Consider the following 13,428-nt stretch of genomic DNA (forward strand, 5'->3'; position numbering starts at 1 on the left):
CAGAAATATTAATTATGAACAGAGTAGAATACTTCCAAAAGGAAACCGAGTGGTTAACATCAGTCCCAGGAAAAAAAACCAAGACACAAGGAGAAATGAGCATTCAAGAGGTGCATTACAAGTCTGACAAGAAGTATTTAAAAAGAGGCTTTCAAGTTGAAAACACATCTTAGTCATACCAATTACCTGGAAAAAGCACCAATATAATTTAGCTACTTAAATGTGACATGCAAGTTTAATAAACTCATTTAATCATGCTACTGTACTAACACAAAAGTGACATCAGATGACAAACCTGGTTTTCTTCTTGCAAAACTCTATATTGTTCCTTCCAAATGGTGATTTTTGAAGCTTCATCTTTCCTCAGAGCTCTCTCCTTTTTTAGCTCAGGACTCCAGAAGGTCTTGATACTGTTCATGGAAGAACTCAGCTTGCTTTCTTTCACCTCCACATCCTTGCGAAGCAGATCATTTTCCCTTAATACTTCTTTGAGTTGTGTCTGCAGATCCATTATTGTGTTATCCCTGGCCTGGCGCAGTGAGTGAGGCACAGTGGATGCCATGCTCACTGGAGGGAGATGGTGCTCTCCAAATGCAATAGTATCACTGGCAACTCCACTACTGGCAATGTTAGGGCTGCTACCCATTGCAGTCATCCTAACACCATAAGGCAGCCGCCCCCCCGATCGTCCCAAAGTCATGGTGCTTTTTGGGGTATCTGCACCCACGTTCTCATGGTCACTTAGGTACATAGGGCCGGACGTAGCATAGGCAGCATTTAAGGACTGAATATTTTCCATAGAAAGGGTTTTCCCACTGCCACCCCCAGTACTACTCCCAGAACTGCCTCCTGTACTGTTGGTTCGACGATGGCCCAAGCGTGGTGACCGTGGCAGCCTTGGTGAACGCCCTGGACTCTGGTTGCTTGGCTCAACCTTACCAACTGACCGAGCACTTCCATACATGATTAAGCTGGTGGTGTGAGGCAATTAGATAGGCATAAATCAGGAACAAGAGAAATCCTGTTAAGTTCTTCAACGGTTTTAAGTCAGCTTAAGGCCAATCACAAGTTATAAGAGATCCAGTTGTCCATCTTTGAAGTCACGTACTCCCAATTTTCAGGACCATATCTGTACCAATAAGAACAACATGTTAAAATCTTTATCAATATAAGTAACATCTTAAATACCTAGTTCATCATCAAATATTTTGTTCCACATTAGAATAAAGTGTATTCTAGAGCCTTTACACTTCTCCAACATCTTTTTAATCCCACTCACAAAAAAGCAATCTCTTATTTGAACATTAATATTTAAACTCAAAAAGGAACTTCTATTCTTGCTTTTCTGCTGTTTTATTATCACAGCAAAGTGAGAGAAGAAAAAAAGAACTCATCGATTTTCAAGCCGTAATTTTGTCGGTCATGATCTGGACTCTACAATAGTCACCTAACTTTTTTTCCTATTTCTAACTGGTCCTAACTCTTTACCTGTTACCTTTCTGAATAACAGAGACAATCAAAATTTAAAGCCCATTCAGTCATATTTTTTTTTCTTCAAGCACTGCTAGCTTCTGTAGGACAGTTTCTAAACCCTGTTGCTGTGAAAATAATCCTGCAAATGGGAAGGCAGGATGTACTGAAGTTATTTCAATCATGACTTTGACTAGCAGGTCCCTTTAGTGTTGCTGTCAGCCCTCCTTCAAACTCTGAAGGCAGAACTGAAACTAAAAAGAATCATGAAATCATCACTGACCGCAAAGCTTACGCAAGTACAGACACAACTCTAAAAGAACAGCCATCACACAGCAATGGGACCAGTGAGGTTAAGAGGAACAAGAGAATCACACCTGCGCTGAAAACTGGTTCCAGTCTCTTATTTTCTCTCAAACTGGGATTCTGTCCACATGACTTAAATCTATATTCAGGTTAAGCAAAGAATTCAATGAAAACTTACTTCCCATTAACCATTAACCAGAGATTAATTCCATTAAATAATATCCTTCCAACAGCAGGGACCTCTTAAAACAGAACGGTAAGACATCATCATGTTGCAATTCCTTCTCTCCTCTACTTTTTCTTTAAACAAGAACTCTGGTAGCATGTGCAATAAAATTCCTTATTTTTGCACTGTAATATTATGCTGTTCCACAGACGTTAGTAGGTAACTCTTTAGTACAGGGGCAGTGGGCTGAGAGCACTGTTAGTAGTCAAGATCTAGTAGAGGAGCAAGAAACAGGGACGAAATCCACTCTTGTGACTAAACTACTGCACTGTAGAACCACTCCCACTGTACAGCTGTCACTTTTTTTCCTACTTCAAGTCACTATGGGGCTCAACTAAAATGAAAACTAGAACACTGAAACATTCCTTATCTGACCTCTCCCCATTAGACGAAAGAATACCAGAGAGCATCCAAAGAGCAGCATCATCTTGCATATCCCAACACCCTTCCTTTCACACCAGCTTTCATCTAGCCTTACCTTCTGCTCTCAAGTTAGGTTTGCCAGATATTAGGAATTAATTTTTCCAAACTGCATGGCATATTTGTGAGATAATAAGTGGGCAAGCAGATGAAAGGTTAGGCTTAAAAGAGGAACACACTTTAAAAAGAAATTGTAGAAACAGTAAAATGGGTGGAGGGGAAGAGACCAAAAAATAATATTGCAAAAAAATAATGGAAAAGGGTAGAACGAAAAAAAGTAAAAGCCTGATGGAGAAAAGATCCATAATGTTTTCCTTTCAGAAAAAAGTTAGTATGGGGAAAGACACAACAAGAAATAATTTCAAAATGTTTGGTTTAACCCTAAGTTTTAATGGGAAAACAAGATCAGAGTAATCCAGCATTTTTTCATTTTCACATTATTTTATAGAAGACACAATAGCATGACTAATTTTACAAAGCTTACAGAAGTTGATACGATTTTGTGAGCAGTCCTCAAGAAGTTCAAGTGCTCACTCTTCCTCTTTCTTTTTTTTGACAACCAAAGCGAGCTACCAAAACACCACCTACAGATTATTTTTAATACAAACTACAGATAAGACATTTCTTCTATTTCAGCTACATACCCTTATGCAAAACAGTACAGAAATATAAGCTATGTAATAAAGTCTACAGTGTTCCACTGGAGTTACTTCAGTAAGTGAGACCCTGTGCCCCAGATCTGGAAGAAAAAACACTTCTTCCAAATAGAAAAGCTATTTCAGACTAATCTCACTGTGTGAGATATCAAAATGCTAAAAATGCTGCTGTGACACCACTTGAGCACTCAAAATAAGTCAGATATGATTTCTTAGACACTACATAAAGTACATTCAACTGAGAGCTTGTATTCATGAGAATTCTCTTGAAAATTAATCCAAATCACTGCATTTATTTGCTAGAAACTCACCACAGTAAATCAGTGCAAACACTCATTCACTTAACAGCTTTAAATGAGTTTAACTTGAACCAAAAGATTAGACATGTTTTATTCTGTGTATTTTAGTTAAAACACTTTCCTCAAAAAATATTAAATTTAAAAGTTGCTAGAAGTACATTACAGCTGCGTGTGGAAGTAACATCTAGTAAAGTACTTAAGAAAGAGAAATGCAGAAAATATTTCAGATCATTTCTAATAAGTTAATCACCCCCACAATGGAAAATTCATGTAATTACTTTCTCCTTGCTTTAGAAAACATTTTGGTAAACTATTAATAGCCTTTTCAAAGAATGAAAGTGACTGATGTCCTTGACAGAAAGTAGCTGAAAGGAGCTGGTACCACAGCAGGCACTGTGCAGTAAACATCATCTAGTGTACAAGGCAGGCTACTCAACTCTTGTCCACCTTAAGTGGAAACACCAGTCCTGTGCTAATTCAGCTCTAAGCTGTGTTTCACAGGTAGGCACCATCCCCTCTGTTACTCCAAAAAAATCAAATAATTCAAGCCATGTAAGCCAACTGCTAGAATTAGCTGTCAATGAGGGTTACAGAAAGGATTCCCAGAGTGGGCACACATGAAACCCAGGGAGAACAACTCTGCCATCACCAACACACATTACCTGCACTAACTTTTCAAAAGGAAAACCAACCAAAAGCAGCAGATTAAGAAAAGAAGTCTTTGGAAACAAGCAAACATAGCCCTCCAGGTATTTCTCTTGAAATGAGAACTTTCATTACACCATTGTCACACTTTAAAATTGTGCATATTATTAACTAAATACACTCTTCCAGCCATCCAGCCAGGTTCAGTAAATTCACTGACACAGAGATCTGTCATATTTCAAGAGAAAAAAGTTACAAGAAAAATCTTAACTTCTTTTTTATTTTTTTTTCTCTAGTACTATTTTATCACTGTCCATTTTACTTTGTTACTAATAGGAATCCATAAGCAGAAACAGATACTGAGACAATTCACACTAGCAAAAACATCTTCCATGCTGGACACAGCAAAGTGAAGGACACGAGAGAAACATCTTTCCTCATTCGCAATACCAATTAACCAGGATGAAGAAAAGAGTTCTAGTTTCCCCCCAGGAGTCCAAGTAAAATTACTTGGAAGATTTATTTCAGAGAGCAACATAACCAGAAAAGTTAACTTTCTCAGTATTCTGACTCATAGTAGCATTTTACCAGGAAGTTGAGCAGTACAGTCTCTTTATCTTCCATGAGGCCAACATGCAGCCTAAATTTAGTCCCAAATAAATCATCCGTTAACCTTACAGGATAGTTGTAACCACAAGGAACACTGTCCAACTGTGACATGAATGCACTGACCATTTTTCCTTTTCAAACTTTCACGTTGGTTTCAAAAACCTTTGGTCCTTTTGCCAATACAGGAACCCTTACCTAAGATTACAAAGAGAGACTATAAACTGCAAGTGTTTAAAAAAAAAAAAAAAAAAAGCCACACACAAAGAAACACTGAAGCCACTAAACCATTTTCCTCAAGGTAGCTTGAATAGTTTACATTTGTGAAACAAAACTCTCTTTTCCCTGCTCACCAAGAGAACAAAAACTTCCAAAGAGCATGCTATCTGCAAACCAAATTTTAAAAATCCAAAACAATTAGTGTCAGCCAAATTAAAAACTTCATATAGTTATCTAGAGATTGGCATAGCATCTTTACAAGTACAGAGACATACGATTGACCTGCTTTAGTATTAGCTGAAAATTGCTATCTAGTGATTAAGAAAAAGCTTGAAAGAGGGACTATCAGAAACATAAGAACAACAGATAAGATTTGCACAACATTGTAGAAAAAGGTTTGAAAAAAGGACAGTTAGAAACACATTTTCTGTATGAAAACAGTAAAGCAGATTAACAGTACATCCTGTCTGAAGTGCCACCTAAGAAAAACGTCTTCTAAGATCACAGGTAACTGACCAAAACCATTCAGAGACAGACATCACGCACTGTGAAAAAAGTTTATAATCTGACAGTAAACATTTAAATTGTGGCATTGTACTACCGTGCAACCTGTAGAAACTAAAATGAATGTTTCATTACAATAGCCAGTGAAAAGCAACGGAGAATCAAGCCTCCTTCAAAACAGCAAAGCAGCTACCGCTCCAAGTAGTGATACCCAGAACCATGCATCAATGAAACTGTAATTCAAAGAAGCACGAAAGCTGGTAACTCCTGCATCAGAACCTAGCATGCTGAAAGAATAGTAAAATGTAAGCCTCACAACTTCATGCTGATTTACTTGCAAGGCAGTTATGAAGTGAGAGCGGGCAGGAATAGGTACACTAGTCTTGTCAAAAGATCTGGTAGTTTTCAATATGAGTTGTATTCGGACATAGTAGAAACATAAATTCTGGAGGGATCACACTGACATCAACTTGAGGACAAAGAATCCAATAAAATGAGATGTGTTTACCAATGCTGTCACACTCAGCCCCTATACCTAGTACTTCATGTGAAGCAATGGCTCAACAAGCAGACATTCCTGGCTACAGCTGACAGAAAATAGGATATTCATTAACACAAAGGTTTTTTAACCTCTGGAGGATATCTGTATCATATAAATATATGATGCCTTTCATATCTCCTCCCACTCTAGGGCAAATACTCATACCATAGTAACTACTTCAAGGTAAGTAAGCAACGAAATACAGAAAAACCCCTGCTTACGTTTGTTAAAACAGAATTTTGGAACAACTTCTGCAGCCTTCAGCAAGTAATATTTCCTCTGAATTTCTTCTCTGTAGTTTCTGTTCAGCACTGACACCAGCTGACAGACAGAAACACTTACAGAGTCAACCCCTTAACAGCATTGCTGCCTGATAGGAACGGGGCAGTTTGATCACGAACTAGGCAGGCAAACACATCTTACCGCACAGGGACTCCTACAGTGCCTCCCTTCAGCATAATGGAAGCCATATACCCAGCTTCCAGAAGACTGAACTTCCTTGTAGCACCAACTCCTGTCTGCACAAGGAAAGCTTTGAATGCAAGTTTTATAATAGCAACAGAAGAGTCAACCTTTTCAAGAGCCATCTTAATCTGATAAAGCACTGTAGCAGACACATTAGACTTCGTTAGCAGAAGTAACAACTGTTCACATTTTCATAGTTCACACCTGAATAGTTCATTGTAAGTATGACTAGATTTTATAGTATGACCTGGACTCCAGAATAGAGCGCAGTGGGGGGAGGGGTGGAATTCCAAAAAAGCTTATATTCCAATAAAACCGTGCCAAATATCTTTACCCTGGAATTCAAATAGTGAGTGTGATGAGGGAATAGACAAGATTCACAACAACTCAGAGGTGCGTTAATCAAGAGAAAAATTGAATTTCTGTTACTTTCTGGTGCACACCATAATTAAAAAAGCTAGTTACTTCATATAAAAATGTGATGAAGCATCTACCTTAGGACTATGTTGTAAAGTTCAGGTTTGACTAGCTTTGACAGGTAAGAGAAAGCTCACTACATTTCATGTTAGATTAATGAATATTACACACAAAAATGACAGAAGAAAGTTTACTTTGGAAATTATTTGCAAGCCAGCCAATGCCAGACAAAAGGCATTGGAACCCATGGAATTCAGTTATTTATCCTTATCAAAGCAAGAAAGCAAAAGGGATTAATGAAATTAAGATCGAAGACAAAAAAGTAAGTGTACATATTATGGCTGCTCATTCCTAGAGAGCACGTGAATAGATGCCCAAGCAACAACATCTATTTATGTCCAGTCGTTTTTAAAAGTTTAAAAGCAATATTCATCAGCTTCCTCAATTATTTGTCTCCCACAAGTATACATTTCCTTTCATGAGATCTACTTATTCCACAAGGAAGACATACGATGACAGAACATGCTCTACTCCATAGCAGCTGCTTTGCAAAAGCAGCTTTAACTGACATCAGGTTTTGTTTCTTATAATTCCTGTATGTCTTGATATCAGCATAAATGGTATGCTTTCACCACCACAGCTTCATTCCTTCTTATCTTCCCCAAAAAACAAGACCACAAAAAGAAAAATGGTCACTATTACTATAAAAATGCATGAATTTCAGCTAAATCTTTATTTACTCATATTTATATACTCTTTGTGATAAACCATTTGCTTATAAGGATTTTTTCCTAAAGCTCTGGAGGTTGGCCTCAACTCAAGGCAAAACATGAGGTACTACTGATATTTCTAAAAATAAAAAATATTTATCAAAAAAGCCTTCACCTCATCAGATTTGTCAGACTAAAGTGGTTCTGCTCACGGTATATTAAAAGTTAACCTGATCACTAAATTTGGGTGCACATGCAAGTTCTTTCCCTTAGTCAGGTTGCTGTGTACCAACAGGTATTTTTCTGCCTTCCTCCAGAAACTGGGGCACGTATTTCTTAACACTATATGAACATCACACTGAAAGGCTTCCCAGGTACGGCAGAAGTCTTGGACATTCTTCCAGCATCTGTTCTCTCCTACAGCTCTAAGTATTTCACTGGCACCATCGAATTTGTTACAGGTTGGTTAGCGCACAGTGCAGATACATTGTGGACCATTCTCAGCTGCTGGTTCTTGCCTAGGTTTACCCAGGATTGGACCTTAGCAACCCACACAGTCCCTTCCCTATCCTACGCTCTTAACATTGACACATGTAGGTAGGCTGGGCAGGTATATAAGGATTTGTTTTGTGCAATCACATGGAGCTAGTTATAAGTCTCTAAATTTAAAGCAGATAGGAGAAACAACAAAAATTATGTGTCTTTTTTATTTTTAAAGAAGTTCAAAACACAAAAATCAACAGGATTCAGAACACACACATAAATTTCATAGTGATGAACTGATTAAAATCATAGAATCATAAAATGGTTTGGGCTGGAAGGACCATAAAGATCAGTTAGTTCCAACTCCCCTGCCATGGGCAGGGGCACCTTCCACTACAGCAGGTTGCTCAAAGCCCCATCCAACCTGGCCTTGAACACTTCCAGGGATGGGGCATCCACAGCTTCTCTGGGCAACCTGTTCCAGTGCCTCACCACCCTCACAGGGAAGAATTTCTTCCTTAGCTAATCTAAATATACACTCTCTCAGCTTAAAGCCATTACCCCTTGTCCTATCACTACATGCCCTTGTAAAAAGTCCCTCTCCAGCTTTCTTCCAGGCTCTCTTTAGGTACTAGAAGCCTGCTATAAGGTCTCCCCAGAGCCTTCTCTTCTCCAGGTGGACGAACTTGAACTCTCTCAGTCTGTCTTCCCAGGAGAGAAGCTCCAGCCCTCTGATCATATTCATGGCCTTCCTCTGGACTCACTCCAACAGGTCCACATCCTTCCTATGCTGGGGACCCCAGAGCTGAACACAGTGCTCCAGGTCGAGTCTCACCAGAGCAGAGCAGCAGGGGAGAATCACCTCCCTTGACCTGCTGGTCATGCTTCTTTTGATGCAGCCAAGGATACGCTTGGCTTTCTGGGCTGCAAGTGCACATGGTGTTTCTCATAAACCAACAACCCCAAGTCTTGTTGAAAGTCATGAGGTTCACACAGGCCCACCCCTCAAGCCTGTCAAGGCCCCTCTGGATGGCATCCCTTCCCTCCAGTGTGTCAACTGCACCACGCTACTTGGTGTCATCAGCAAACTTGCTGAGGGTGCACTCAATCCCACTGTACGTGACGCTGACAAAGATTTTAAACAGCGCTGGTCCCAATACCAACCCCTCAGGAACACCACTCATCGCTGGTCTCCACTTGGACATCGAGCTGTTGACCACAATTCTTTCAGTGTGACCACCCAGCCAATTCCTTATCCAGCAAGTGGTCTATCCATCGAATCTATGTCTCTCCAGTTTAGAAACAAAAATGTCACGTGGGACAGTGTCAAATGCTTTACACAAGTCCAGGCAGATTATGTCAGTCGCTCTTCCCTTATCCACCAATGCTGTAATCCCATCGTAGAAGGCCACCAAATTTGTCAGGCACAATTTGCCCTTAGTGAAGCCAAGCTGGCTGTTACCAATCACCTCCTTATTTTCCATGTGCCTTCTCATAGTTTCCAGGAGGATCTGGTCCATTATCTTGCTGGGCACAGAGGTGAGACTGACTGGCCTGTAGTTCCCTGGGTCTTCCTTATTTCCCTTTTTAAAAATGGGGGTTATGCTTCCCCTTTTCCAGTCTGTGGAAACTTCACCAGATTGCCAGGACTTCTCAAATATGATGGATAGTGGCTTAGCCACCTCATCCACTAGTTCTCTTAGGACCCATGGATGCATCTCATCAGGTCCCATGGACTTGTGCCTATTCAAGTTCCTTAGATGTTCTCAAACCTGATCTCCTCCAACAGTGGCAGTTCATTTTCTCAGTCCCTGCCTTTGCTTTCTGCTACTTGGGTGGTGCGGCTGGAGCACTTGCCAGTGAAGACCCGAGGCAAAAAAGTCATAGAGTACTTCAGCCTTCCCCATAACCCAGGCAACCAGGTCTCCCATTTCCTTCTGGAGAAGGCCCACATTTTCCCTAGTCCTCCTTTTATCATTGACATACCTATAGAAGCCTTCAACTCTAACTCTACTAATTGCCTAGAAGACTGAAGACCTGTAGATATTAATTTTCTGTCACTACAGCTAAAGAGTTTATAGCCTGATTTTTAGAGTATACAATCAGCAAATTTCATGCATTTGTATGCACGGTTGTTTCTCTTCCCCCCCCCCCCCCCCCCCCCCCCCCCCAGGTGGCATGCAACCAACAACCAACTTCCCAATAGTGGAAACAAAATGCTAAATGTGATAAAAATACTCCAAAATCCCAGAAGTACTAGTGAATCCATGTAGACAGCTTCAGACCCTGAGGTCACCATGGGTAATATCACTGTGCAAAGCAAAGCATAATCCATCTACAGAATTTCCATCATGATTTTGTCCTAACAACAGAATTGTGTTAACGGTATTGACATAGCCCACATACCAGAAAACATCACTTTTCCTAAATCAGCATTGAATATTGTAGGGTCTCATGCTCTACCACTGCCACATGGCAGCCCACTGCATGCCACAGAGTTAAACTCATGGCTTAAACAGGCAGCAATTGACAGAATCCTCATTACCCAGACTGCTCTGACGGCACGGCAGCCAGCAAGGTTCAAGAACATGTATTATTTTTTCTTAATTCTAGCAATCAGTCTGACTATTTTAAAAGCTGCATGCATTCATCCATCCACATGGTTCTGCGCATACCATACTCAGATAAAACAAGCCAGACCTTCTAAACATACTACAATTTTCAGGTGGCTTAGTCAGGTTAAGTGTTGCAACAAACATCTCACACAAGAGAGAGGCCTTTGAGAAATAGGCATTAATATAGTGAGGGGCAAGGGGGGGAGGGATAACAAGGGGAGAGTATCCCACTTCACAGAATAAAGAATAACAGCAATGAACTCATGCACTGGTTGCAAAAGCAACCAGTGAAATACTTCTATTCATACAGTAACACAGATAACTGCTACCTCTCAACTCAAAGTAGCAGATCCAGCAAAAAAACCCCAACCTAGGTTTCTTCCATGACCAAGATACGCAATTCAATAAAAAGGTACAGGCTATGTACATATCAAATCTGCTTCTTTGCCAGTCAGGCCATTAGCCAGATATCAGAGATGAAAATTTATGCGAACAGAATCCCATAAAAGCTTGCAACAGGATCAAAGAAAAATGCTAAGACTTATGAAAAACATGATGCTTTAATATAGCCCAGACAGCAGAAACCCAAACTGAAGAAAACCTGCTAACATCCTTATAGTGATTTAATTACAGCTAAATTGGTTTCCCAGGAAAGTGGAAAAATCTCAAATTATATCAAATGTTATGATAACTCACATTCTGCTCAGCAGATCCCAAACTCAGTGCAGTCCCTCTTGCAGCTTGATGGATTGAAGACAATTCCAAATTTCTGGATGATACAGTCAAGTTATATACTAGACTATTCAGGGAACTGCTGTTCTATGGTAAAAGTTCTGAACTATGCTTCCAGAACCGAACTACATTCAGTACAGCTGTCTCAGTTATTAAATACCTAGTGGTTTTGTCCAAACATTTAATTACTGAAAAAATCAACTATTGTACTATCAGCTCTGCTCACATTAGCATGGGCAAAGCGGTGATTTTTCTCTTCCAAACTTATTTGATATGGCTGTAAGGGTGCTAACTCATATGTGACCCTGAATTGGGGTACGCTTCTGAGCTGCTCTAGTTTTCAACACAAGACAGAGTAATACATCAGGCTGTAGATAGCAGTAGCTCAGGAGGAGAGATGTATGTGCATCCACCTACTGCTAGAGATGCAGTAACCTCCAGGAGAAAAGGAGGGCAGGCAGCTGGTGGAGGTTACTGCTGTAACCTCCGAGTCAGCCACTGTTTCAAGAATTACAACCCTGCAATCAATCCAGACAACTTTTTTTGGTTACAGCCTGTTGAATTTAAGGTAACATACTATCCAGTTACAACCACCCAGGTACATCAATGTGCCTCCCAAAACAAAAGTGGATAAAATGTTAACACAAACGTTGTTCTTTGGACCCATTCTATTTCTCTGAATTTGCTTTCATTCTCTCGGCTTCTGTACTGCTTTCCACCACCACCACAGGTCCCTATATCTTTCCTTCATATCTCCTAGTCTCTCACATTTCCACTGGGGTTTTACTTTAAACGACTTCACACCACACTGGCACAAACCATAACGTGAACTTCCAGTGCTGCACACAACAGTCCGTGTAAAATAAACCGTACGCTTCATAACTCAGAGTTCACGTTACAAATGAGACAGATGTGGAAAGACAGCAATTCCTGACACATGCTTCAGGACGGCAGCAGATTCAGAAACAAAGCACGGTGTCAGCTGACGCTTACTTCGTAGTCGATGCAATAAAATAAATGAGATGTGACCATTCAGCGTTCGCAGGGAAAAGATAAAAAACCCATCACCACCGCAAGGTCTAGGTAGAAAGACACCGGTCACCATTACCTCAGATGATGTGACTAAGACAACAAAAGCGTGAGCTTCCCAAGGACAGACGAAGTCAGGGCGGAAAAATACCACCCGGAACGCAAATGGGAAGAGCACGAAGGACCCAACGTACGAGGAAAACCAAACCCCACCCGGCGCCCAGCAGCCCGCCCCGGCGCACCACCACCATGAGCAATGCCCGGCAGGGCGCGGGCCCGCTCGCCTGCCGCCAGCCAGGCGGCGGGCACGGTGATGTGGCCGTCCCCGCCGCGGGCCGGCCGGCCGGGGCCGGGGGGAGCGCTGCCGCCGCCCAACCCCCGGGCGGTGACAGCGTGCGCGGGGCCCGGCAGGGGCGAGGCCCCGCACCCCCCCGGCCGCCTCTCCCGGCCGCGCCCGGGCGCCCCCTCTCTCCGGCCGGCCGACAGGCCACGCAGCCCGCGGGGGAGCCGCCGCCGGACGCGGACCCACCTGAGCGGCAGCTCCCCGGTGCCAGGCCCCGCCGCCGCCTGCCCCCTGCCCCGCCGCCGCAGCCCCTGCCCAGCCCGGCGACTGCCCGCAGCTACCGGCTCCCGCAGGCCCCGCCCCGCCCCTGGCTCCCCCCAGCGGCCGGTAAGAAGCGTGATCACCGCCCCCCCCCCCCGACCCCCCGCGCCGAGCGAGGCCCCTCACCTGCCTGTCAGCCCGCGGGGAGCGGGTGCGCGACGGCGGGAGCGGGCGGCGGCGGCGCTCCAGCGAGGTCAGGCCGGCTCCGCGCCCGCCGCTCTCCGCCGCCTCCGCCTCTCCCCGCCGCCGCCTCTCGCGCGCGAGCTCCGCCGCTCCCTCCCGCGCCCCCGGCGCGAGACACACGAGCCCCGCCCCTGCCGCCGCCGCCGAAGCGCGACGCCCCGTAGCCCCGCCCACGGCGCGCGCTCCCAAGCCGGGCTTCCCTCTGCCTCCCCGCGGGGGCGGGCTGCGCCGGGCACCGCCCCGCCTCCTGCCCCCCCGCCGCGGGCGTGGCCTGCGGCAGCCCCGGCGCTGCGTCACC

At 43.1% G+C, this 13,428-nt stretch overlaps 1 protein-coding gene across 5 annotated transcripts in view; it reads right to left on the reverse strand.

Moving 5' to 3' along the window:
• ERC1 (ELKS/RAB6-interacting/CAST family member 1) overlaps positions 1-13,428 on the reverse strand; it is a 311,152-nt gene that overhangs the window by 288,983 nt on the left and 8,741 nt on the right. For 3 of the 5 annotated variants that reach the window (XM_040594870.1, XM_040594868.1, XM_040594867.1), the window contains exon 3: positions 296-1,129. In XM_040594870.1, the coding sequence (XP_040450804.1) occupies positions 296-964 (669 nt within the window). In that variant the 5' untranslated portion in view covers positions 965-1,129. Of the gene's footprint in view, positions 1-295; positions 1,130-12,872; positions 12,919-13,073; positions 13,163-13,428 lie in introns of those variants that run through there. The other 2 variants (XM_040594865.1, XM_040594866.1) reach the window with 2 other exon arrangements.

The sequence above is a fragment of the Falco naumanni genome, chromosome 5 (genome assembly GCF_017639655.2).
Source record: "Falco naumanni isolate bFalNau1 chromosome 5, bFalNau1.pat, whole genome shotgun sequence".
NCBI classification, from domain to species: domain Eukaryota; kingdom Metazoa; phylum Chordata; class Aves; order Falconiformes; family Falconidae; genus Falco; species Falco naumanni.